Raw genomic sequence first — 27,899 nt, forward strand, 5'->3', positions numbered from 1 at the left:
TGAGAGCACTGGAGCAACTTGTGCACCAGCGTTATCTGTATTACAGAAGGGGACACACAAGTGTCAGCTGCTCCTTCTGTAGCACCACTGGGCCTAGGGGAAGCTCGAAGCTGGCGCACATGTCTGTTGCGCCCCTGGGCACAATGTACAAAACGGGCCTGGGTCGGCAATGAAGACACAATTCCTCCATGCATCCATGGACACGTACCTAATGTTTTTTTCCGCAGGCCACTGCAACAGTAAGTGACTCCTTCAGGGCACTGTTTAAAATTGCCAGAGCAACTTTCTTTGTTGGCGCTTACACACCTCTCACAAATGATGGAATTTCCTGAAAAGAAAAGAATGTTTATATTGTTAGATTTTGTGTGTTGTTAGATTTTCCATTCTACAACTATTTTGCTACTGGGCCCAAAATGTTTGTCGGAAACTTATATTTATGATATGTGTTGGCTCTGAGAACGATTTCAAAGGTACATTCTTGTTCTACTGTGCAACATATTGTATGTTGTATTACATATGTGGGTATTTGATTAAACTGTATCTAAATTTCTCTTTTTGAGACTATTGTCCAGTCTGGGGACAATGTACACAATCAGGCTGGTGAGTCATTTTCTATATTTTATGCAACATAAGAATTGGCGTGAGAAGTCAAGTCAAGTTGAAATTTGTATAGCGCACTACTCACCCAGAGGGTCTCAAGGCGCTTTGGGGAAGGGGGTTTAGTTATTTATCAAACAGCCAGGTTTTGAGTTGTTTTCTGAAGGAGAGGTGGTTCTGTGTAAGGCGGAGGTGGGTGGGGAGAGAATTCCAGGTTTTGGCCGCTAAGTAGGAGAATGATCTTCCTCCCATGATGGCTCTTCAGATTCGTGGAATCGCGGCAAGGGCTTGATTGGATGATCGTAGTTGGCGGGTGGGGGTGTAAAAGGTCAGGCGCGTGTTGAGGTAACTGGGTCCTAGGTCGTAGAGGGCCTTGTGTGCGTGGGTGAGGAGACGGAACTTGATTCTCTTGTTGACGGGGAGCCAGTGAAGGTCTCTCAGGTGGCCGGAGATATGATTGTGGCGTGGTATGTCTAGGATGAGTCGGGCGGAGGCGTTCTGAATGCGTTGGAGATTTTTCAATAATTTGGCCGTGGTTCCGGCGTATAGGGTGTTTCCGTAGTCCAGCCGGCTTGTGACAAGTGCTTGGGTGACCGTCTTTCTTGTTTCGGTGGGGATCCATCGGAAGATCTTTCGGAGCATGCGTAAGATGTTAAAGCATGATGACGAGATGGCGTTGACTTGTTTGGTCATTGAGAGGGAGGAGTCTAGAATGAATCTCAGGTTTCGAGGATGGTCCATTGGTTTGGGCACGCTGCCTAGGGCCGGTGGCCACCATGAGTCGTCCCATGCAGAGGGGGATGATCCTAGGATGAGGACTTCCGTTTTGTCTGAATTCAGTTTTAGGCGGCTGTTCTTCATCCATTCGGCTACGTGTAGGTTGGTTTTGGCGGTGTTTGGGTCTTTGGTGAGGGAGAGCATCAGCTGAGTGTCGTCAGCGTAGGAGATGATGTTGAGGTTGTGCTGGCGTGCAATGGCTGCGAGGGGGCTCATGTAGACGTTGAAGAGGGTGGGGCTGAGGGATGATCCTTGTGGTACTCCACAGATGACTTCGGTGGCCTCTGATCTGAAGGGGGGAGGCGGACTCTCTGGGTTCTTCAGGCGAGGAACGAGATGATCCAGTCCAATGCTTTTTCTTGTATCCCGAAGTTGCTGAGGCGTTGTACAAGGGTGCTATGGCAGACCGTGTCAAACGCTGCGGAGAGGTCCAGGAGGATGAGGGCAGCTGTTTCCCCGTTGTCGAGTAGTGTGCGGATGTCATCTGTGGCTGCGATGAGGGCGGTCTTGGTGCTGTGTTTGGCTCCGAAGCCGGATTGTGAGGGGTCGAGGGAGCCATTAGACTCGAGGAAGGTGGCGAGCTGGTTGTTGACAGTCTTCTCTATGACTTTGGCAGGGAATGGGAGGAGCGAGATGGGGTGGTAGTTCTTAAGTTCGGTGGGATCTGCTGTAGGTTTCTTCAGGAGGGCGTTGAGTTTGGCATGTTTCCAGCTTTCCGGGAAGGTAGCGGTGTAGAGGGAGCAGTTGATGATATCCCGGAGTTGGGGTGCGATGATGGAGTCGGCCTTGTTGAAGATGTGGTGGGGGCATGGATCGGTTGGTGATCCGTAGTGGATGGAGTTCATCAAGCGGATGGTGTCTTCGGTGCTGATTGGGGTCCAGGTGCAAAGGGGGTGGTGGGGGGCTTCCGTTCGGTGGTGAGGGGAGTGAATTGTTCACCGAAACTGTTATGTATGACAGCGATCTTGCTGTGGAAGAATGAGGCTAGAGAGTCGCAGAGGTCTTGAGAGGGAGTGATGTCGTTGGTGCCGGCGCTGGGATTGGTAAGCTCTTTGACGATGCTGAAAAGTTCCTTGCTGTTGTGGGCGTTGTTGTCGAGTCGATCCTTGAATGCTGATTTCTTGGTGGATCGGATCAGCTGGTGGTGTTTGCGGGTGGCGTCCTTGAGGGCGGTCATGTTGTCTGTGGTTGGGTTTTTTTGCCAGGCTTTCTCGAGGGTACAGCAGTTTTTTGGGGAGTTTTTGAAGTCGTCATTGAACCAGGTGGCTTTTTTGCTTCTTGGGTTGTTGTGGTGGTTTTTCAAGGGTGCTAATTCGTCAGCGCAGCGGGTGATCCATTGTGTGAGATTGATGGCTGCATGGTTTGGATCCGATGCTCTGGCGGGAGGGTGTTGGTTTAGCGATGTGGTGAGCTGGTCGGTGGTAATTTTGTTCCAGTTTCTGCGGGGGACTTGTTGTGGGTGGTGGTGTGTCGTGGATTTTCTGAAGTTGAAGTGGACGCAGCTGTGGTCCGTCCACTGGAGTCCTGTGGCCCGATTGAAGGAGATGTGTTTGCTGGAGGAGAGGATTGCATCAAGCTTGTGTCCGGCCTAGTGGGTGGAGGTGTTTACCAGTTGTTTGTGTCTGAGATTGTCGAGTTTGTCCAGAAGGGTGGTGGTGTTGCTATTGTTGTTCTTTTCTAGGTGGAAGTTGAGGTCTCCTAGGAGAATGTAGTCCACGGAGGGGAGGGCGTGTGGGCTGATAAAGTCAGTGATGCCTTTGCTGAATTGTGTGCGCGGTCCTGGGGGTCTGTAGATGAGGGTGCCTCTAGGTGTGGTCTTGGGGTCGGTGTGAATCTGGAAGGGAAGATGTTCGGCGGCTGTGAGGGTGTCGTCGACGCTGGTTGTGATGCGGATGGAGTTCTTGTGTACGATGGCGATGCCTCCTCCTGTTTGGTTGATGTAGTCCCTTCGGATTATCTTGTAACCGTCCGGGATGGCTATGGCGATGTCGGACGCTGATGAGGCGTTCATCCAGGTTTATGTAAGAAAGGCGACGTCCGGCGATGTGGTGTTGAGTAGGTTCCAGAGTTCAATGGCGTGTCTGTGACTGAGCGGGTGTTGAGCAGGATTTACTTCAGGTGGTTGTTGTTTGGGCTCTGTTTGGTGTTTGTGGTTGCAGTGTGGGTCCTGCTGCAGCAGAATTTGCAGGATTGGCAGGTGAATGGTCCATGGGAGCGACCTGGGGCGGCTTGGTGGCAGTCGGGGAGTCGGCCGGTGTTGAGTGCAGTGAGGGTTGCGGCGTCGTACTTTTGGCGGGTGGAGTGGTTTTTGTGGAGGCCAGGGGGTCTGGCTCTGGGCGCTGTCCAGGCGTGGACGGGCGTAGAGGGGCTTGCCTTTGGCGCGCACAGGGCGCGCCCGCTGCGCGTGAACGCTGCGCGTTTGCCACTCTGCCAAAAGTGGAGAGTGGAAGGGGGCGGAGCGAGGGAGGAGCAGCTAGGAGGCGGGAGCGGGGTGGGTAGGAGCGGTGATGCAGGAGGGGACAAGGGTTGGGCTGAGCAGCGGCAGGGAGCGGGGTGGAGGGACACAACAAATGTTTCTGAGAATGAAATCGAAACTAAGCAGAGAGTCACAGAGGGCAGGGGTGGCGGCAGCAAACAGGGGGCACGACTAAATTCAAGCAGAGCACACGAACACAGGCACAACAGTTGTATATGGCGCAAAAGTGATTATAAATTAAATAGAATATTAGAATAAATTAGTACACAAGACCGGATCCTTGGCGGTGATTTTCCGGGGCACAGCAGCTCAGGGGCACACAGGAGACACAGCTGCAGGGGTCAGGCACGAGGCGGGTAGAGCGACCCGCTCTGACCAGGTCAGGTCGAGTCACAGCTCCCCGTCTCGTCAGTACAAGCCTATACTATTCGTGGGAGGGAGGAGCAGCTGGGAGGCGGGAGCGGGGTGGGTAGGAGCGGTGATGCAGGAGGGTACGGGGGTTGGGCTGAGCAGCGGCAGGGAGCGGGTGGAGGGGCACAACAAATGGTCTCTGAGAATGAAATCGAAACTAACCAGAGAGTCACAGCGGGCAGCGGTGGCGGCAGCAGACAGGGGGCACGACTAAATTCAAGCAGGGTACACGAACACAGGCACAACAGTTATATATGGTGCAAAAGTGATTATAAATTAAATAGAATATTAGAATAAATTAGTGCACAAGACCAGATCCTTGGCGGCGATTTTCCGGGGCACAGCAGCTTAGGGGCACACCGGAGACACAGCGGCAGGGGTCAGGCACGAGGCGGGCGGAGCGACCGGCTCTGACCAGGTCAGGTCGAGTCACAGCACCCCGTCTCGTCAGTACAAGCCTATACTATTTGTGGGAGGGAGGAGCAGCTGGGAGGCGGGAGCGGGGTGGGTAGGAGCGGTGATGCAGGAGGGGATGGGGGTTGGGCTGAGCAGCGGCAGGGAGCAGGGTGGAGGGGCACAGCAAATGGTCTCTGAGAATGAAATCGAAATTAACCAGAGAGTCACAGCGGGCAGCGGTGGCGGCAGCAAACAGGGGGCACGACTAGATTCAAGCAGAGCACACAAACACAGGAACAACAGTTATATATGGCACAAAAGTGATTATAAATTAAATAGAATATTAGAATAAATTAGTGCACATGACCTGATCCTTGGTGGTGATTTTACGGGGCACAGCAGCTCAGGGGCACACCGGAGATACAGCGGCAGGGGTCAGGCACGAGGCGGGTGGAGCGACCTCCACCCGCACTGGCACTGCTAATAAGTCTGGCTTATAACTGAAAGTTCCTCTTCTGTCACTGATGTATTTTAGGAAAACACTAAGTCATCATGAATTCACTCTGTCACTGATTCCTGGACTGATAGATAGATTCATCCATCCAGTGGGGTATTCTTCCATTTAGACCATTATCCACCCACAATAAAACATATCTACAAATGCCCACATGAATGATAAATAAAACAAGCGTACGTAAAAAAGTGAAATCATACGACCTCCTAAGCTTGGTTGAAAATGCAAATATAATATTGATCAAATGAAGAGAAGGTCATCTTTCAATGGTACTGTACACAGTGTACAACCGTTTTACTTTTTAAACATAGATGTCACATTAAGCATTTGTCCTGATCATATGTGCACATTCATCTGAAATGAGGACACTTCTTTGTCTGGGTTGGTGACCAATCAATTAGTTTTCTGTGTTTTTATTCCATAGATCATCTTTCATTTCATACATTCTTTTTCATGAGTGTCCCGCAGCTCACCCACATTCCTACCAGTTGCTGTCTTGCCCCAAAATGTAATTTGCTGCATCTGCTGTCATTATTTCTAAAATGGTTGCCCATCTTGTAATGGAAGTGGCTAAAATGTCTCATTGTTTTATTTTTCCAAGATGGTCAACATATTTAGAATTGTTATGTCCTCAACCTTGGCTTAATATTGCGTTTGCATTTTAAGATTGTTTGTTATTGTGCACATTGGTCATTGCTTTTACTGCTGTCTGCAGCCTTTAACTAGTGACTATCCAAACTTAAAGGCCCGTTGGAATTAACCACCACTTTTCACAATAAATTAGTCAGGCTTACTGCCTTTGTTGTAACTTTTCATATTAAGCATATCAGAGGTGGATGAATGGATTGATGACATGCAGGAAACGTTGTGCCTACACTGTCCCTCCCACTGAATCTGCTGCCGGCGCTGCCACAGCAGTGGCCACTGAAAGCACTGCTAGTAAATGGAGTTCCGAGGGACTTTACAAACAAGAACATCTCCTTACCCCAGCATTTTGGCTCTTCTGCACCTCTAAGGTGCAACTAGAATTCTGTTGCCCCATGGGATAGAAAAACGCCTGCAGGCCCACAGGATAGTTGTAAGTCAGCCCATCTGAAGGTCCACATCCTCGCATGTCTATTATGGGCGTGCCACACAAGATCCAAGAGTAATCTCCAAATAGTCTACAACTCCAAGCCATACAACGCACTGCATATTGTAGAGAGAGTCGGCCCTCCATTAAAACCAAGATCTGTGCTCTATGAAGACACCATCAGCTTTTTTCTAGGCTCACAATATCAGTTTCAACTATAGAGTGTGGCGATTGACAAGAACTGTACAAGTCTATTCAGTGGCATGCAATTTATGGCTTATGACTCCCTTCTGCAATCCCAGTAAGACCCGTGCAAGGGCAACATCCAAACATCATCTAGATAGAGACAGGTGCTTCTTAGGGAGGTGATGCCTTCTTTCCTACTCTCCATTGATACTCAAAAGTGTTTGGTGGGGTCAAACCCAACCCACCAGGTAGGGTCGAATGAGGTCGGTGAAAACACTGGTGATGCTGAAAACCACTGGACCTAAGCAGAGGTGCACACATGTGGCTAAAAGTAACTGTGTTCCAGAAGGTCCACCGCTAATGTTACAGCAGGAGGAGGGCCCTTATTTTCACCTGCTGCAGTGGAACAGGCCTATCGAGCTAAGTTGACATCGTGGAATAAATGTAGTAATTTAAAAAACTCAATGGATGCAATTTTTTCATACAATAAAGAAGTCAAAGGACTGCAAGCTCCCCTCCAGCCAAACACTACTCCCTCTAATGAATTACAATTTGAAGGCAACCAGGGCAACTCAGTGAAGAAGATAAAATCGGAAAGCAAATGAAAATCATCATTCCAGATGGAAGAATGGGTAGTAAGAAGTGTTAAATCATAAGAGAAGTACATTCAAAGCAAGCACCCATATGCAGTACTGGCAGTGACAAGTTTAGGTCATGGGTGCACCTTCAAACCTCAGATAACAAACACAGGGGGCCATTGAATGGATCCTCTATTATTAATCAGGCAAAAAAAAATGTAACTTCAGTTGCGCTTCCAATTAGAAACAATGAGCATGTAGTTAAAGCTGAAGTACACCATGCTCCATTATTACCAGCAGCTATATTGGAGTACTTTAGCCCTCCATTCTATGAAGTGACAAGCAAACAGGATCCACCAGCAAGCGCACCTTGGCCCCAGGAGCATACACTTAGCTGACATATAAATTACTCTAGATGGTTGCTGGGCAGGCTGGCCTCTTCCGCAATTTCATTTGCCCCTACCTTGGAAGCTAGCCCCAATTGCAAGAAATGAGTCTGGTTGAAACAGGTACGATAGCGTGTACTTTGCTCTCCTGGGATCCATCACCGGATCAGGCTGAAACTAGTGTAATAGTAAACAACACTCAAAACTCTCCAATATAGCAGGATCAAACAGATGAAATGCAGGGGACTTGAGAGGTTCTGCTAAATTCATTCCAAGCAGTAGTAGGTGTTCTAACGTATCAGTCAAACAAAGTTGACTTGCGGGTCAATTTACTTGGGAGTTTATGTCACTGCAATTGATACCAAAATAGCGGCCTTAATTAATCTGATCCAATGAGCACAAGCAGATGCGGCACAATTGTTAGTGGCCTGTACCTGCGGTCCATTGATTGACAATTTATCCACCCTTCCTGCATAACTTGATGCGGTACTAAACAAAATAAAACTCCAGCTTAAGCCAGAAACTGGGCAACCACAAAAAACAAACAATCTACAAATTACCTGCAATGAGAATCAGTTAATGATAGTACTGAATAACCCCCAACCTCCAAGTAGGTTGAGTCTATATAGACCTCTCCAAAGACACCTTCTCATGTCATCGGAACAAATGATTCTTCGGAGAGGGCTAACTTGTCAGCGTCCAAACAGCAACGCAAATGACAAAGAAAGGCCCACAACAATCAGCCCTATTAAGGGGGCAAAACCAAACAGAGGGATCAGATAAATTCCATCTTCAGAAGAGCTTCCAAAAAGAAGGTGTCCGCTCGGGTGCATGTCTTGAAAGCCAGCAAAAGTCACTGGGAGTAACGACGCCATACCGGGTTGCCAAATCCTTCAAAGAACGCCATTTTCGCCGACCTCGCTTCAGCTCCACCGCCGAGTTCATCCTCCCCCCGCCGCAGCCTCACAACAACAGCGCTGCCGCAGAGTGGGGGAGAGGGAAAAACTACATTTCCCAGCGGCCTCCGCGTCCGGAAGTCGCGTCGAGGCGGAGCGCGCCAGGAGGCGCTTAAAAGCAGCCTTCACCTGCAGAGGAGCGGGTGCATGTCTTGAAAGCCAGCAAAAGTCACTGGGAGTAAAGACGCCATACCGGGTTGCCAAATCCTTCAAAGAACGCCATTTTCGCCGACCTCGCTGCAGCTCCACCGCCGAGTTCATCCTCCCCCCGCCGCAGCCTCACAACAACAGCGCTGCCGCAGAGTGGGGGAGAGGGAAAAACTACATTTCCCAGCGGCCTCCGCGACCGGAAGTCGCGTTGAGGCGGAGCGCGCCAGGAGGCGCTTAAAAGCAGCCTTCACCTGCAGAGGAGCGGGTGCATGTCTTGAAAGCCAGCAAAAGTCACTGGGAGTAACGACGCCATACCGGGTTGCCAAATCCTTCAAAGAACGCCATTTTTGCCGACCTCGCTGCAGCTCCACCGCCGAGTTCATCCTCCCCCCGCCGCAGCCTCACAACAACAGCGCTGCCGCAGAGTGGGGGAGAGGGAAAAACTACATTTCCCAGCGGCCTCCGCGACCGGAAGTCGCGTCGAGTCGGAGCGCGCCAGGAGGCGCTTAAAAGCAGCCTTCATCTCCCGCGTCGCGGGAGCGCGCGGGGCAGCGCCGGGCTAAGCCGGGGCAAAGGGCGGGCCCTCTGTGGCCCTCTGTGGCCCTCAGGGGACCGAGGAGGATTGGACGGGCCATTCCCCTTTCTCCTGCGTTAAGGTACTCTAATACGCCTTGCTCTCTAACCGCTGCGTACTAAAGGGGAGTCTCTCATCACTGTTATACCTCGGAAAATAACGTGAAGATGTCCAAAACTAGAAAGACCCCCGTGGCCACTAGATCTGTAACAAGAACAATAAGTGCTCCCAAAACCCCTCTTCCTACAATAACCGCTATTGACTTAATGTTACAGAAAACAATCAGTGTGGTGGCTGACGCTGTCCAGGATACTGAAAGACGACTATCTCTAACGCCAGACCTGTGTTTTCCGGACCTTTCTCTACACACCACCGAAAACGTTAATTCTAAAGACAATACAATGAATTCCCAAGAATCAATCTTAATGTTGTCCTTCACAGGGCTCCCAAGTCCCCAACCAAGAGACAACACTCCAACTGCCCTGACTATTCCCTCCCCAAGTAGCAGCAGGGACAACAGCCTTATGGTGCCTAGCGAAAACGGAACTAATATATGCTTGTCGTCTACAGACCACTTAGATCCTGGGTCTTTACCCTCAGCAGGTTTAACATCTACAGCACCTACAGGAATAGAACCTCCCCCGGCTAAGAGATTAGGGCCAAAACATACAAACAGGTCCCGTGGATCGCGAAGCAAAAAAACATCTATAGCTAAAAAAAAGTCTTGTTTAAAGGCCAAAAAACACCATCCAGCTAAAGATATTTGGTCCACTTTTAGACTGGCTAACCCAACACCTATAGCAGTAAATTTTGCCCTCCCTCAACCAGCCAGGAGCTAGGGTCGTCCCTGAGCAAGCAGCAGATAGGTCCTATAGATATGACTATTGTCCACTCAGATCAGTCAGACAACATACCGACAAGCAACGAGCTACTCCTGGGTCAACTAGAAGCCCTAATCAAGACCCTCTTGAAGCCCATTAGTGAGAGAGTCATTAACATCGAGAAGGCTTTAGGGAAATTTGAAAGGGCCCAAAATGACGCATCCTCCACTTTACTTAAAATATTGAACGCACCAAAAACCACCTCCACCTTTGTACCAGCCCGCAGTTCACTTGCCTCAAGTAATAATAAAGCAGTAAGGACAAAGCAAACTACTCACAACACTGCAAATAACCACACTCTGCCAGCTTGTCTGGATAAAACTCCTCATTCTAAGCCGAGAAATAATCTAGACACGGTGACTAACCCCTCTCCCATAGTGGCCACTACCCTGACTAACGCCCAAATTCCACCTGACAATGAAACCGAGGAAAGTGAATGGGCAGCTGAAAGTTCCCCAGCCAAACAAGTACAAACCCACCTAGAACTAACGAGTCAAACTAAAACTACACATTTGAGTATACCTACATTGCAAACAGGGGACAAATTGCCAAAACCAGTGGCAGTTAAAAGACCACCCCACATAAACCTTCCCCCTGAATCCAGTCCTTATACCAGCGTTATGATTGGGGTGCCTAAATTACCGGAGGAGAAAACAGAATCTCATGCGGAACTAAAAAATAAGGTCAGCCACTGGCTTACAAATCACAGACCGATTCCACAACACATAATTGGCCATATCTCACATGTGAAAAGAGTAGACTGGGTGGGCACCAGATTCAAATCAACTGAGGGTGATTGTATCGTGGTAACCTTTGGTGATAGTCGTGCAGCTAGTTTTGTGAACAGCTGGAAAAGTGGCGTGACTAATAGCCTGATCCGTACAATGGATTTAAGCTATTTTTATCCCTCCAATAATCCAAGTCACAATGTAAAACAACCACAGCTAACCTATGGACAGGGGGGGCCGCCTGAGCAAACGGCGTATCACCAAGCTAGGGAAACCTCATGGCTGTATGACCCGCCTACCCCGCTGGATCACATAAACCACAGGAATGAACCCCCATGGTTTAACAGGCAAAATAGACATCGTACAAGCCATCAGGAGAGAAGGGAGTTCCCACCCCGCCCACAGTTTCAGCACTACCCACATCCACAACAGCTAAACATGCACTGTGGGGTCCCCGTCTCAAACAGATATGACACGCTTTATGCCCCAGAATATCTGGACGAGATTGATTGACATACTGTACCCCTAATCCCCCCTCCTACATACTCAGAGTCTTCATGCATGGAAGCAGTTCCCAATAATCCAGTGAGTACTATACTAGAGTGCACAAACAATTCTACTCAAGGGTTAGTTGTAACCCCCGAGGCAGCTTCTTTAGCAAACCAGTCAGAGAGCACGTTGCCCCTATATGAGCTTAGTCCCCCACATCCTCTTATTCAAGTCTATTGCGGTATTACCGGCGTTGTAAACTCTCTACCCAGCATTGAAACACAAGCAGACACAATAATTGATCAAGGGAATCAAGTGACACCCCCACCTACAACTAACGCCCAGGAAGCAGGCCCAAATGATACATCACCATGTACTATAAAACTTTTATCCTGGAACGTTGCAGGCCTGGCTTCCAAGGTAAAGGATCCAACATGGGTATCACACATAAAAGACTATACCATTTTGTGTTTCCAAGAAACATGGCTGGAAGACGTAAACGTACATATCGAAGGCTTCCAAAGTTTCTTCCTACCGGCAACTCCATCGAATAGTGGAAGATCAAAGGGGGGCTTGGCAGTTTACGTTAGCCTTGCACTCATCTGTCAGGTCTCAAACAGGGAATCCAACAATAGACATATCCAAACCCTGGTACTCAGGAGGGGCAAAAGGGCATTGACCCTTATTAACTTCTATAACGCCGTATCATCAAATAGGGAGTGCAATATTCTCCATCTACATAACTTCCTTAAAGTTAAAGCATCAAGTCTGCCCCGCAGCACCATCATTGCTGGAGACCTTAATACGCATCCATGTGGTAACCCTGCAGAAACACCAATTGGACTTTTAGGATGCAATAATAGATCTGGTTTCCACTTTGATCACTCGCCACGTGGTACCCATGTTAACAACTTAACTGACGACAGGAACCTGACAGTTGCAATGTCCATATCAGAGGATTCTTACATTTTTGACGTCCCCACGTATAAAGGTCCTAGAAACGGCACTTATATAGATCACATTCTTCTTTCAAGAGATCTCGTTGATCTAGTAACTGACTTTGAAATTCAAACAAGCTTGTTCAGTGACCATAATCCCATCTCCATCAAAATTAGAGGAGGTATCTTCGAACTTCGAAAGCCCAGGAAAGACTGCGGCCGCTTAAAGCCAATAAATGGAAACCGACGTTTGAAGTGGTCAAAAGTCAACAGTGTTACCCTGTATAATTCAATTAATAACAGCTGTGGTAATGAACTCGCACTTTGTGCCTCCCCTACCACCTTACCTGAAGTGACCTTAACCGCCTTCTCAGTTGTGGTAGATAGAGTTGGTGAACTGTTAACTATACCAGTGAAGGGACATCATGAACCCCACCCGAAATGGTTCGATCAAGCTTGCTCAAAGGCTGGACGAAACTTTAAAAAAGCACTAAAGGCCAACCTCAGAGATTCTACCCTTGTAAAAGAACTGAGAAACATCTACAAGACATCTTTAGCAGCCCGAAAAAAAGAAGTGAAGGCAAGCATTTTGGATTCTCTGAGTGATCCAGCAATTCTGGGTAACAGCTCCAAGTTCTGGAACATTATAAACCAGCCCTTGTTCGATGACCCCAGTAACTCTGTGATTGGGTCAAACATACCCGAGGATGAGTGGTTAACTCATTTTAGAACAATTTTTCAAAGTGACGATGCACAAGCGGACATTGATTTTAATACCTCTGATGAAGAATTGTTGTGTTTTACAGTGGGGGAGGTAGTAAAGGGTATCCAGGGCCTGACCAGTAACAAAGCACCGGGCCTTGATGGTCTTCCCCCTGACCTCTTTAAATCAGACACTCAGCTATGGGCACCAGTCCTTACCGCAGTAATAAATGCCGGGATCTCTAAAGGTTGCCCGAAATTATGGGGGTCCTCGACCATAGTGCCTGTATTCAAGAAAGGGGATCGTAGAAGTGTAACATGTTACAGGCCAATATCACTGATCAACTCAATTGCTAAGGTGGTGGGGGGTATTATTTTAAATAGGCTAGTACTCTGGGCCAAGGAAAAAAACATTCTGTCACCCATCCAATACGGGTTTAGACCAGGTCATTCCACAATAGCTCAATGTCTGAACATGTATCTAATAAATGGCAAATACACCCTGGCCAGAAAAGGGTCTATCCACATGGCCTTTATGGATTTATCATCCGCCTTCAACTGCGTTGACAGAGGTAGGCTCTGGGAGGTCATGCAAAAAATGGGTGTGGAGCAAAACCTCATTAATTTTTTAGCAGATTTACATTCGGACACCAGAGCAAATGTTCGCTTCACACAGGATATGAAAGTAACTAGGGACTTCAGGATAAACCGGGGGGTTAGACAAGGGTGCATCCTAGCCCCGTTTCTTTTTAATCTTTATATTAATGACCTGGAGGAACACCTACTAAAAACCGGTGCAGACTACCCATACATAGGGAGGAAGGGCGTGCCCGTCTTGCTATATGCGGACGACGCCGTCCTAATCTCTAGAACGGCGATTGGCCTTCAAACTCTGCTTGATTCTTTTTTTGTATTTATGAATTCCCGTGGTCTGAGCATTAATAACTCGAAATCTTTCACCATGATGACCGGCTCAGGTCCCAAAAAAAGTTACCCCCATTCTGTAAACAACGAAAAAATACCGACAACTAGGACCTTCTCGTATCTTGGTGTCCTTTTTGACCACAAACTAACTTGGGCACCTGCAATACAAAAGAAAAAGGGTGAGATAGTGCGCGTAAATGCAGGTATAATGGATTTTGCTAAGAAAATAGGAAATAGCCCAGTGGCCGCTGTTCTGAAGTTATACCAAGCTAAAAGCATTGCAGTTGCATGCTATGGGAGTGAAATATGGGGATCTGAATCCTTAGACGCCCTTGAGGTCACTGAAAACAACTTTTTAAAGCAAGTTCTAAGGCTCCCTAGGGGTTCGGCAAACTTCTCTGTCCACACAGAATTAGGTATGCCTTATCTAAGCGATAGGATTGCGGTAAACCCCTTGCTATGCTGGCTAAACAGTTGGCTAAACCCAGATATACCCCTCACTAGAAACATCCTGCAAGAGGCTTTAGAGTGGGAAGGGAAGTATAAGATCCCGTGGTTAAAATATATTAAAAGATGTCTCTCTGAATTAGGCCGGCCTGACCTCTTTCTAGCCCCAGAGAAAATAACCAAATCTGATGTTATTTACGTGAAGAATACCAAGTGGGGCACACAGGGGCTGCGACAATAAGTCTCCACAAGATCTGGCACACTTTTTATTTTTCTGCTCATATTATACAGTCCCTCGTAAATTGTTTTTAAAACCTTTACTACAACGGCTCCATTTTGCACACTACAGACCAGCACTTCATTACCTTCAAATGCTAAATAGCGACAGCACCCTGTTCTTATGTAGTTTTTTAAAACTTGCACTTAAACACAGGAAAAGCATGGAAGGTTAATCAACTTTGTTTCCGATATGAATCTTCTTTTTAACATTGTATTTTTACTGTTTTTAAATTACAAACTTGAAATTTCTGCTTGTGCTCGTGTTGATGTGGTAACATACTCTATTTTTCGCATAAACTGTACCTTGTGATAAATGTTTTTGATATGCACTTTTATGATTGTTACATGCAAACAATCGAATAAAGATATTTTACTTACTTAGGTGTCCGCTCCGGAATCATCAATGGAGGCCATAGTAAGAGGAGCAAGCTGGAGTTATCCGACAATAGCAAAGTCAACTTTGCAAAATAATTGTAACCAAAAAAATGAGGGTGCCTCATCCTTATAGCACTAAACAAGTCACCAAGAGTACATGAGATACAAGCAGAACCTTGGGTTATCCAGAAGGAAACAGGTCCCAGTGACCCCCAGCAGCAGTTAGACAAGTGTGAAAATGCGACCACCTGAAGACACCAAATGGATGGCACCGTGGAGTGGTGTGGCTCACCAGTTAGAGGCGGCAGACCCGGGAGCAGAAGTCGGCCGGGACCAGGGTTCAATTCCCGACGCGGCAGGGTCGTGGACTTGGGTCAGCGGACTCGATAATTCTCGCTTCGGTGCCTACTCTAATCTGGGGTCACACTCGCCAACTCTGGGCATTAGCTTGCCTAATCTCCACAACGCCCCCCCCCCCCCAAAGCCGGGGATGCCTGGCTCCACTCCTGGGGACTCCCAGCAGGGACCATCCCACAGGGAAAGCCAGGACGCGTTCCCCAGCGTTGCACAGCGCCAGGAAACCTCCAAGTAACAGCGCGCTTTACAAGTGCAAACATAATAATAATAATGGCACGCCAGATCGTAAGTCCTGATCACAGAGTACTGCACCTCTAAAAACCATCAGTGCTGGAAAGTGTTTTACTGGCAGTAGTACAAGTCAGGTACCTCCAGACCTACCAGGGATCATCTAGTTAAAAGAACTAAGCAAAGGTGCCATCCTGCAGGTCACAATAAAACTCCCTTTGAATGATGATCACAGTCACTTGAAAGCTGAGATCAAGTTCCAAAAGGCAGTGAAGGCGCAAAACACCAGTACCTTGCAGAACAAATTAATTTTCACCCAATGTAAATACTTTTTATTTGCTGATTAATTAGAATGAATAATAAAGACAGACCAGTACAAAATGTAAAACATCTGTAATGGATAAGGCACAAATTCAATTGAGACAGTGTGCTTTTTTGTTCAAAAAAGGAAAATGTGTTTTAAAAAAAGGTTAAAACTCTCAAGGGGCAGAGAATCCTCATAATTACAAGCAAGCAGTAATGGTGCCTCTAAGCAAAACACGGTACAGCGCGAGCTTGTGATTGCATTCCATGCACTGGATTGTCACTCACGCTCCACAAACTGTGCCCCTGCTGCACTTGTAACAGTATATTAATTTGTAGTAGGAACTTTTAAGAGAGCTGGAGTGACTGACTGTTTACGAGTGTCAGCGCGGTGGGGTCGTAGGATCTTATCTGGAGGGCGCATTGTAGCAGTGTCGTCTCAGCTGGCTGACGGTAGGGAAAATGCACAAAAAAGGTATTACTGTCTCCTAACTGCCACATAAACGAAACTAAGGGTCCAAACAGGGTTGTTGCCTGGCTGGAACCTGTTATTTCGAAGGGAAGACTCCCAGGCAGATTAAAAGCAGAAAATAATGGATTGAATAGAATATATGATTTATGAGGTTGGGTTGTGGGCCTCAATCTGCGTAGGTTTGCAGAACCATCCATCAGCGTTTTTTTAGCTATCTCAGCTTTGTTGAGTGTCCCAGCTTGTAACAATTAACAATTTGTAGTGGATTCTCTCACTTTACGCTTCTCTGTTGTGGAATACTCACCCCTTGTGGGTCCTTGGGGGGACCCGGGGAGAGCCGTGCGCGAGCTGGTCTCTCCCCGGGTAGGTTTGCGCGGGTCAATGGCCACGGCAGGTGAGGGTTGATTAGTGAGGGCCAGGTGGGGGAATTAGGGCCAGCGCAGGGCAAGGGAGCATTGAGCACTAGGGAGGCGGGTGGCAAGGTTCGTTTTTGTCCCACCCACCCTCCCTCTTTTTTCTACAGGCCTTTTTTGTTTTTCCAGTACTTACGTGCTGGTTTAGTTGTTTTTTTTTTTATTTTGCCACTTTGAGACAGGTTGATTTTTCTTTTTGGGCGTATTTTTAGTGGGGGGTGGGCAGCCTGGAGCGGATTGGTCCATCCTCAATAGGCAGTTGTAGGAAAGGAAGGGGTATACATAAGAGTTAGGGGCTTCTGGTTTGGTTAGGGTTAACTTGGTGGGGGGTTTATCAGTGGGTAGGAATGATCTGTTAGGCTGAGAGCAGTTTGAATTAGTAATTAAATAAATACATATAGAAGTGGTTTGATGTGTTGTTTATAACTGGTCTTAATAAAGTGGCCTTTCATGCTGACTAAGAAGTTGTGGACAGTGACTTTATTACGCGAGCGTGTGTGCATTCCACAATAGAACCTTGAACTCGTTTTTTGAATGATGAAGTCAGTTATTTTGAGTTTTGTCCTCTGCTGGATGGTGTAGAGTCCCTCTCACCAATAAAGCTGTTTTACTGGCACTTACTTGTTTACAGAGACTTCTTCTCTATGTTTATGGAGTCCACAAGCAGCAGTGGACTGCAGAACCCATGAGGAACTTCGAGATCAGGACACCGATTTTTGTCTATTTCTCTTTGGAACTTCTGAAACCTCACAACCCTCCTGTGGTTTATGTGACCTTTCACTTCCTATCGGCACAAGTTTGGTAGCATGTCAGGGGTGGACGTTTCAAGGTACTGTCTCTGTGCTTGCCCCTTCCCCTAAGCAGCAGTCCAAGCAATGGCTTCCTGCAAGCTGGGGGCAGGTATTTGGAATGAAACATCCCGTCACCCAAGGCGCCAATTCTTAGTCAGACGCTCATAAGGCAGGAGTCAGGCCTAGGACGAGGGAATATGTGATGTCATTACGCACGTTATGCTCGCAGCGTAGCCAGCATCGCAACCATTTTGTTTTGCCCATTTTTGACCATGCCTGCCTCTGCAGATTAGACACAGTTTACAGCGGTGACATGCACACCGTGTGGGTCAGCCTGCATTCCAGGCAGGTAACAGTTGCCATCTGCTAATCCGCCTCAAAAAATTCAAAGACGGCCCATCTTGTGAATCAGTGGTGATTCCCCAGTGACGCACTGTTTCCTCAGCAGAGCTCTTGTTATTTCGGTGACAAGCACACGTTGCGTGTCAATAACGTTTTTTCTTTCTATGCGCTTCAGTAAGTCAGCTTTACACACCTACACTGAAAAGCACACCTGTCATGTCATACTTTGCAATTCCACATGCTGCACCTTATTTTCAGCAACAGTGACACGCACACCCTGTGTGTCATTCATTGGGTCCTTCTGTCTCAGGTTGTGCATGGACTGCAAGCAGCACAATGGTGACATGCACACCAGGCGTGTTATACAGGTACTTTAACTTGGAGCAGATGTTTAGCTCAGATAACAATTATGGTGGGGGTTCTTGCTCACGTTGGTACGCATTCATGTTTGTTTCCATTTCCTGTGCATCCATCTCATAGTGGCAGGCACACCTTGAAAATAATTTGCTCTCTTTGCTTTATTTTTTTTAAATTTAATTTAATTTTGTTAGGTTTTCCACAACAGCTAATGTTCTGGTGGTTGTATTCTACTTGTATTACCTATTGAAGTGTTGTGCCAGCTAAATCCTATAATTACTCACCATGCAGTCTGTTTCTCCCCCACCCCTTTTCTCGAGGTGCCTGGAAACCTACCCATAACATGGAAAAATTAGTATGATGCAGTTGTGGCTTACTTGTACTGGGGTGAATGTATGACATTGTTCCGCATTCAGTTCAACTGTTGTTTTTGCATTTGTCACCCCGAGTGGGACGGGTATGTTCAGACGTGAGTCCCGTGCTCTCCACGCCACTGGAGTCAAGCTATCTTGCCTGATTCCGGGCCAGGAAAGACATGGCTTGGCAGTTCGGGCTGGACTGTTCCAATGAGGCACAGGGCCAAGGCTGATTTGCATTTGGCCATGTATGAACTGGGGTGGTGTGGTGAGCAAAACAAATGATGGATTTAGGCCCAGATCTCGGTACTGGGGTGAATGTATGACATTGTTCTGCATTCTGTCCATCAACTGTTGTTTTTGCATTTGTCACCCCAAATGGGATGGGTATATTCAGACGTGAGTCCTGTGCTCTCCACGCCACTGGTGTCAAGCTATCCTGGCTGAAGACGGCTGATAGCCAGAAACCAGTTAGGATACTTGATTCAGTTCCAGGGAAGATATGGTTTGGCAATTCAGGCTGGACTGTTCCCATGAGGCATAGGGTCAAGGCTGATTTGCATATGGCCATGTCTGAACTGATGTGGTGTGGTGAGCAAAAAAACAATGGATTTAGGCCCAGATCGCAGTACTGGGGTGAATGTATGACATTGTTCTGCATTCTGTCCATCAACTGTTGTTTTTGCATTTGTCACCCCGAGTGGGACGAGTATGCTCAGACGTGAGTCTTGTGCTCTCCACGCCACTGGAGTCAAGCTATTCTGGCTGAAGTTGGCTGATAGCCAGAAACCTGTCCTAGGATGCTTTATTCCCGTCCAGGGAAGACATGGCTTGGCAGTTCGGGATACACTGTTCCCATGAGGCACAGGGTCTAGGTTGATTTGCATATGGCCATGTCTGAACTGGGATGGTGTGTTGAGCAAAAAAATGATGGATTTAGGCCCATAACTTTGTACTGGGGTGAATGTATGACATTGTTCTGCATTCTGTCCATCAACTGTTGTTTTTGCATTAGTCACCTCGAGTGGGACGGGTATGCTCAGACGTGAGTCCTGTGCTCTCCACGCCACTGGAGTTAAGCTATCCGGGCTGAAGATGGCTGATAGCCAGAAACCGGTCCTAGGATGCTTGATTCGGGGCCAGGGAAGACATGGCTTGGTGGTTTAGGCAGGACTGTTCCTATGAGGCACAGGGTCAAGGCTGATTTGCATATGTCCATGTCTGAACTGGGGTGGCGTGGTGAGCAAAAAAACGATGGATTTAGGCTCAGATCTCTGTACTGGGGTGAATGTATGACATTGTTCTGCATTCTGTCCATCAACTGTTGTTTTTGTATTTGTCACCCTAGTGGGATGGGTATGCTCAGACATGAGTCCCGTGCTCTCCACGCCATTGGAGTCAAGCTATCATGGCTAAGACGGCTGATAGCCAGAAACCGGTCCTAGGATGCTTGATTTCGGTCCAGGGAAGACATGGCTTGGCAGTTCAGGCTGGACTGTTCCCATGAGGCACAGAGTCAAGGCTGATTTGCATATGGCCATGTTTGAACTGGGTTGGTGAGGTGAGCAAAAAAATTATGGATTTAGTCCCAGATATCTGTACTAGGGTGAATGTGTGACATTGTTCTGCATTCTGTCCATCAACTGTTGTTTTTGCATTTATCATCCCGAGTGGGATGGGCATGCTCAGACTTGAGTCCCGTGCTCTCCACGCCATTGGAGTCAAGCTATCCTGGCTGAAGACGGCTGATAGCCAGAAACCGGTCCTAGGATGCTTGATTCCGGTCCAGGGAAGACATGGCTTGGCAGTTCAGGGTGGACTGTTCCCATGAGGCACAGGGTGAAGTCTGATTTGCATATGGACATGTCTGAATTGGGATGGTGTGGTGAGCAAACAAACAATGGATTTAGGCCCAGATCTCTGTACTGGCGTGAATGTATGACATTGGTCTACATTCTGTCCGTCAACTGTTGTTTTTGCATTTGTCACCCCGAGTGGGATGGGTATGCTAAGACGTGAGTCCAGTGCTCTCCACGCCACTGGAGTCACGCTATCCTGGCTGAAGACGGCTGATAGCCAGAAACCGGTCCTAGGATGCTTGATTCCAGTACAGGGAAGACATGGCTTGGCAGTTAATGATGGACTGTTCCTATGAGGCACAGGGTCAAGGCTGATTTGCATATGGCCATGTCTGAACTGGGGTGGTGTGGTGTGGTGAGCAAAAATACGATGGATTTAGGCCCAGATCTCAGTACTGGGGTGAATGTATCACCTTGTTCTGCATTCTGTCCATCAACTATTGTTTTTGCATTAATTCTACTTAACTCATGGATGGTGGAGAGACTTCTTAGGAAGACTCCATATACTGACACCTTTCAATTGAAAACGCTTATGTAGGGATGTCACCTTAGCACTAGAATAGGGATAGATTTAATTATTTTCACTCACAAACCCTCAATGCAGAGAAATTAGAACTCATGCTTTCTGATTTTCTGTATACTTCTTCTTGAATCAATAGTTTTATTCATGCTGCATCATCTACATTGGATGTGTAGATTTGACTTCATGATAATCCTTTTGTATTTTTATACCCTCTTGTTTAGGTGCATTTATGTCCAGTTATTTTTGTCTTTGTAGTTGTCAGTGGGTATTATGTATCAAAGAGTATCATTGGCTAATTAACTGCTGATTAACTACTTTTCTCACCCTTTATGATTTCATGCTGTGAAAAAGAACCATTAGAGGTGTAGAATTAATGGGCCCGGTGCTTTCACGCTATTCCCTCTGATGGACCAGCCTGGCTGTAGATATGGCTTGATTCTGTATTTTAGAAGTGCAGATCTGGGTTTTTTTGCAGTTTTCCTAAAAGCTTCTCAAGTCATATATGGGTTTTCCTCTCCTCCCTATGTGCTATCGGGTATCCAGGGATTGAACTTGGTACAATGGGTGTTCCACCTTGGTCCCCCCTTTTCCTCTGTATCCACTTCCCGACAGTCCTGTGTCTCTTCCCTTGCTTACATACAGACAACAACTGTCTGATGTTGCCTTTCTTCCTGCTCACACTCCAGGGTTCTTTCTCCTCTGTAATACTGCTGTCCTCCCTGAACCACTGCGGTCCTTCTTTTATGGTGCCCACTCACTCAGGAGTCTACATGATATCTCATGAGCCACAGGAACACTGCTGCTCCCTTATCCTGTGTGGATAGTGCCAGCCATCTTGGAAGTACTGCGCTCGATAGCCGTCTGACTACACTGCCTTTCCAAAAGGAATGGGGCCATTCAGTGATGGGACAATGGGACATGAAATCCAGACTATACTGCAGCTTCCAGGTGAGGTTGGATTGATCTGTCAAAAGAATAATGTATGACCCATTGGGTAATACTGCAGGGCTTCCATAGCCCACTAGATGGCAAGACATTCCTACTCTATGGTCTTATAATGTACTTCACTGGGAAACAATTTGTGGCGGTCATACAAGAATGGGCACAGGTCGCATTGCCGGTCGGGTTGAGATAAAACAACACCCAATCCCGGAAGAGAGTCACCGACCTGTGGCACAAATGTCTCGTCAAAGTTAGGACACTTGAAAATAGGGACTTGACATAATGCCATTTTAAATTGATGGAAGTTACGCTCCTGAAGCTCAGTCCATGGCACATGTTTACCTGTGTATGTCTGAGGTAGAACTAATTTCGGAAAACTAAGAAACCAACCTTCAAAAGTATCCTACAAGACCCAAAAAGAGCCTCTTCTTATTTTTGTTGTGGGTCGTGGAATCCTTTGAAAGGCCTTGAGGTTGTTTAGCTGTGGTTAGATGACACCTGCGTTTATGGTGAACCATAAATACTCTATGTGTTCTGTGGCAAAGGTGGTATTCTTCAGATTCAAAGTGTATCTCGCTTTCAGTGTATGTAAAACCTGTCCTAGGTGTTGCAGGTGTGTCTACCAGTTAGGATTATTTACCACTGTAAAGTCTTTGTATGCCACTGGCCACTGTGTAGGCCTGATGAGCTCTTTACAATATGCCCACAAGTCTCTGGAAGGTGGCAGGGGCATCACAAAGGCCAAATGGCAAACTCTTGAAGTGATAAATCCCTGAATGGATCAGAAAGGCTGTCTTCTCTCGTGCTTCAGGCATAATGGGTATTTTCCAATATACCTTTGTGAGTTCAATCGTGGACAACACCCCTGCTACTTCCAGCCTCGCTACCAGTTTATCTACCTGGGGCATGGAATAGATATTGAACCGTTATATGGCATTCGATTGGCAGAAGTTATTACAGAAATGAAGACTTCTGTCTCCTTTCGGTACCAACACCCTGGGTGAACACCAAGCACACTGGGAGGGTTCTATTATGTGTGCTCTCAGCATGCTTTCTACTTCCTGTTCCATTGTCTGTCATCTCACAGCTGGATTGTGGTATGGAGTAGGCTCAACCACACAGGTCCCATCCGTGATCATGTTATGGGACACTAGGGACGTGCATCCAAATGCACCTGAAATCATGGTTTAATAATGTAGCTAGCTGTTGTTTTTGTTTGAAAGTTAAAGTATTCCCCATTTTAACAGACTCATCATTGCTGTCTACAAATGGTTGAAGGGGAATATCTAAGAGGTTAATGGTGTTCACGTAGCTTACGGAGACTACTGGGGCCATTTGAGCGGGCAGTGATTCCTTTCATACATTCAAAAAATTTACATGATACATTTGTTCCACCCGCCCTCGGTGTGGAATACCCTGTACATTGCTGGTGTCCCTTATTCTTGTACCTGATAAGGACCTTACCAACTGGCTAGGAGTTTCTTTTCAAGCGTGTGTAGTAATATCTGAATTCCCGCCTCTGCCATGCAGAGTTTTTACATCAATCTTTTCATATAAAATGTTGCAGCGATATTAGCATTGATGTCATAGAAGATTTATGAGAAATGTTATATGTGGGTAAATTAGCAGTGCATGTTGAGGGCGCAAGTTCTAGTTACCTTAGAGCACGTGTTTTAGTTACTTGAGATTACTATATATGTGCCTGTGTGGGTCTGTGAGTGGGTGATCGAGTGATTCTCTGGGTCTCTGAGTGAGTGTGTGTGGTTGTATGTGCCTGTCAGTGGGTGTGTGAGTGGTGTTCTGGGTCTCTGAGTGGGTGTGCAAATGCCTGTTTGGATGTGTGAGTGAGTGTGTGGGTGCATAAATGGATATGAGTGAGTGTATGCGTGGTTCTGTGAGTGAGTGTCATTTTTTTAATTGGGATTTTGTTCCATGGATCTGCCACAGATTTATATGGTGGGCAGTACTGAGAATTAGGGTAAATCTGTGAATTCTTGCGTTCATAAAAAGAAATATTTTTTATAAATTTCTTGCCCATGAGGGGTCCCTCACAGATCCTTCCATCAGTCGCATGAGGGTCAGGATTTCTCCCCGGTAACCATGTCCCAATTGACAAAATGGCAGCTGCAACTTTTCTCTCATGTTGTGGCCAGCCAATCACAGCATTGCTGCTAGTGCGTGGATGCATGGATCCACAACAGTGTATCTGCCACGGATCAGCTTCTCTATATATAAATACCTCTTTTTTCTTTAATACCTCTAAAGCATCTGCATAGATTTACACCAAATTACAGAAAGTACTTTCTGTACCAAGATCTAGCTTTATGCCAAATTTGGTGTGCTTTCAGCAGTTTAGGCTGAAGTTGTGTCTAAAATACCTGCGGGAAATTGCATGGGGAAACACATTTTGGGACCTCACCTTTTTCTTGTCCCCAATTGACGAAATACTCCAAAACTTATCAGATAGCTGCTGAAGTGAGTGGTAAACTAGTTTTGAAAATTTAAAGAAGATTCTTCAAACAGCATCAAACTTATTAACAAAACAAAAAACACTTTTCTTGAGGAAACTAGGGGCTAGATGTAGGTAATTCCCAAATACCGATTCCTTAATTCTGATTTTTACCGAATCGGTATTAAGGAATCAGTATTTGGGATGTAGGTAAATATTCAGTAAAAAATAATAATTCGGTAAAAATTAGCGATTTCATAGAAATCGGTAAACAAATTACCGAAAACCCATTACTGAATCGGTATTACCGATTCTGTAATACCGATTCGGTAAATACTGATTCGGTAATTTAAAAATCCGTATTTGTCGAATCAGCCAATCCTGAGCAAGCACATGAACTCCCAACCAGGAAGTGGCCACACCCATGCAGGTGCACTGAATCTGTAGCTGTTGGAGAGACAGTTAGCAGGAGCAACAGCAAAGGAGCTGCACAGCCAACGCCCAGCTCACACAGAAGAACTGCACCGTAGCCACACCTGAGAAAGGAAAGGATGCTGCTGGGAGCAAAAAAAAAAGCACAAATTTAGTGAAAGGGAGTTGGAGGTCCTCATTGAGGAGGTAGTGAAAGACCATGACCAGCTCTTTAGGAAGAGATCACTAAACGTTCCTGAGTCCCAGAAAAGGAGCATTTGGATGACAATCCAGGAGCAGATCAATACAATTGGTGTCACACATCGCACAACTGAGGACTTAAAAACGCGATGGTATGACCTGAGGGCACATGCCAAGGAGAGGATAGCTGAGCAACAAAAACAAGCGGGGAAGACAGGTGGGGAATGGTCCACAGCGCCTGCTCCTACTGCTCTAGACTATCTGGTAGAATCCACCCTCCAGATAGAGAGCGTCAGTGGCATCGGGGATGTGGATAGCTCTGCTACACCATCCAAGAGACAAGGTAAGTCGCATGAACAGCATGCTGCCTCCCCTCCCTAACCCCAATCCCCCTGCAACAATCCCACTCAAGACCATTTTTTATGTAGGATCAGCAATGCATCATGGGAAATGTAGTCCCTATCAATGGGTAGCAAATTAGCTACTTCCCAATAAGCATAGGCAAGTCACAAACATCAATGTATGAGATAGCAGAGGACAGACAGCTAGAATATCAGTTGTGAAATTTATTTGCACACAGTTGCTGCAAGAAAAGTGAGTAATAGTACATTCTGTATCCACAGGCGGAACAGCGCCACAGGCTGCAGAGGGGGAGACTGCTGATGCCCCAAGTGAGGAAAACAGAAGTGAGGAGGAAGTCATGTCACCTCCAGACATTGCACCAACAACGCCACCATCACCACCACCACCACCACGGTCCAAGAGATACACAGTGATTCCACTCCAGGAGATAGATGCCACAGAGGAGGACATGCAGGAAACCCCACAGACAACACCGGGCAAAGACACACAGCCATCTGGGGCACAGTCCCCCATGGTGGAAAGGTCACAGAGTCCTGATGCTGAAGTATCAAGTGTCTTCTCAGGACTGGAGGCCCAAATGCTGGAATGCCAGTGCCTGCAAGGGAAGACAATGAGGGCCATTCAGAGACAGATGGTGGCTAACAACAGGAAGGTGGCCATCTACTGCCTCAACAATACTGTGGCTGAGGAACTGAAGGAGGTATTGGAGGCAGTGAGGCAGTTAAGTGGCAGAATGGATGGGGAGGGCACTGCAAGGAAGGGAGACAGGCAGGTAATTGCAGGCTTCACCAAGTCCGTGAACAGGCTGTGCAATGCGACCAAGTGCTGAGTAGGAGATCTGTGGCCATGAAATTTGAAATGGCAAAGTGCAGCCGTTAGGTTACCCAGGGCCTGGTCACAGTCACCAGTGCCGTAGAGGTGATGCAGACTAACCAGATTGCTGCCACTAGTACAGGGGATGTGGAGGAGAGTGAGGAGGCAAGCAGTGGTAGCACTGAAACCCCCCCTTGCCGGAGAGCAGGAGGCGCAGTGTGAGGCATGTATCTGCTGCAGGACACAGTGCTGCTGAGGACAGTGTGCATGCAGAACGCAGCACTGGTGTGCAGGGGCACAGGAGATAGGCACGGCCCTCTAATCACATTCTGTTGGGGGTGACATAACGCTTTTGGTCACATAGCTGGTGTTATGGGGTGCTGGACAATTTCCTGTTGTAAGGTATATTAAACACCCTAACACAAATCCAATACCTGACTTTGTCTCACTACTTACTCAGAAATAATTTTGTGTGATCTCTAACCTTCTGTCTCCCATCTGCTGCAGCTGCACCACCTGCTGCGCTGTGCTGTGGCTTTGTACTTTCCTCATCCTCATCCTCCTCTTCAGAATCACACATTTCCACAGGTGTACCCTTCTTAGTGGCAAGGTTATGCAGCATGGCACATATAGCTATGATTTTGCAACACACCAGGGGCTGGTACTGCGTGCACCTCCACTTTTGTGCAGGCAGCGGAACCGGCTTTTGAGGAGTCCAAATGTAGCTCAACCACACTGCATGTCGATCTATGTGCAACATTGTATCTCCTTTCACTTGGGGTGGATGGGTGCAGCTATGGAGTCAGGATGAAAGAGGGCACCACATAGGCACTGTCACCTTTGTGTAAGGAGTAAATAAGGAGTTCACAGTCTACAATCGCAGCAACAGGTGTATACCTCACGGGTTGTCACATGTATTTACCTAGAAGGTTGCCTTCTCCAAATTCACCTGCAAGGAGATGGGTCTAGATCCCACTGTTCCTGAATATGTATGAAACATGGGTGCTCCCTTGAAATTTTGGAACTATGTTGGTGATAATGTTAGTCGCATCACATATGACCTGTACATTGTTGGAATGTGTGGACTTGCAATTGCAGTATATGTACTCAGACGCAGCAGGGGGGCAGATTGGTGTATGTGTCCCGTCAATGCAACAAATGACGTGTGGGAACTGGGCCTTCTGATAAAAGTCCAACTTGGTCTTGTGCTGGGAAATTTGATGTAGTGTGCCATCCTTTGCAACATGGCATCCAGGAATTTCCTGAAAAAATGTGACAGGCAACTTTGTGAGACTTCACCTGCCACAGCTATTACCCCTTGGTAACTGCCAGATGCCAGGAGGTGCAGGCAAAAGAGTACCCGTACATGAGTGGGTATAGTGTGCACCCTTGATGTCTGGTGCTCCAGGAGTGAGTGCAGGTCCCGTATGAGGTCTAGGATGGTGTGTGGGTGTAGCCTTTACCACTCATGGATTTCACACTCAGTCAGTTGGAACAGTGTTACAGGCAGTCTGTACAGGCGCTCCTCCCATCTCCAGATCCTCAATCCTGCTGCTCACAAATGTAGACGCCTTGCTATCACGTAGAGGGCTGCCATTGTGTTCACACTGTTGCATTTTGGGGCTGCTTTATGCAGTGCACCTGATTACCACCTCCTTTGAGTCAGTGCTACTTACCGATTCTTAAATACCTTTTTTTAGCAAATTCGGTATTACCGATTTTTGGTACATCGCATTACCAATTTTTTACCGTTTCTTTATTTACCAATTCGGTATTTTTGTCTGCCAATTGGTAAATAAAGAAATAGTCTTTAACTGGTTTCCCATATTTTTCTCTATTCCTTATTACCGATGACGATCGGTAATACCTGCATTGCACATGGC

At 47.0% G+C, this 27,899-nt stretch overlaps 1 protein-coding gene across 1 annotated transcript in view; it reads right to left on the reverse strand.

Moving 5' to 3' along the window:
• LOC147665759 (phospholipase A2 inhibitor and Ly6/PLAUR domain-containing protein-like) overlaps positions 1-8,572 on the reverse strand; it is a 50,073-nt gene extending 41,501 nt beyond the window's left edge. The window contains exons 1-3 of the mRNA XM_086949538.1: positions 8,543-8,572; positions 7,471-7,570; positions 209-328 (exon numbers count right to left, since the gene is read on the reverse strand). Of these exons, the coding sequence (XP_086805664.1) occupies positions 209-328; positions 7,471-7,570; positions 8,543-8,572 (250 nt within the window). The remainder of the gene's footprint in view (positions 1-208; positions 329-7,470; positions 7,571-8,542) is intronic.
• Between the last annotated feature and the right edge of the window lie 19,327 nt (positions 8,573-27,899).

Source organism: Lissotriton vulgaris, unplaced genomic scaffold (assembly GCF_964263255.1).
Source record: "Lissotriton vulgaris unplaced genomic scaffold, aLisVul1.2 SCAFFOLD_987, whole genome shotgun sequence".
Classification (NCBI taxonomy): Eukaryota; Metazoa; Chordata; class Amphibia; order Caudata; family Salamandridae; genus Lissotriton; species Lissotriton vulgaris.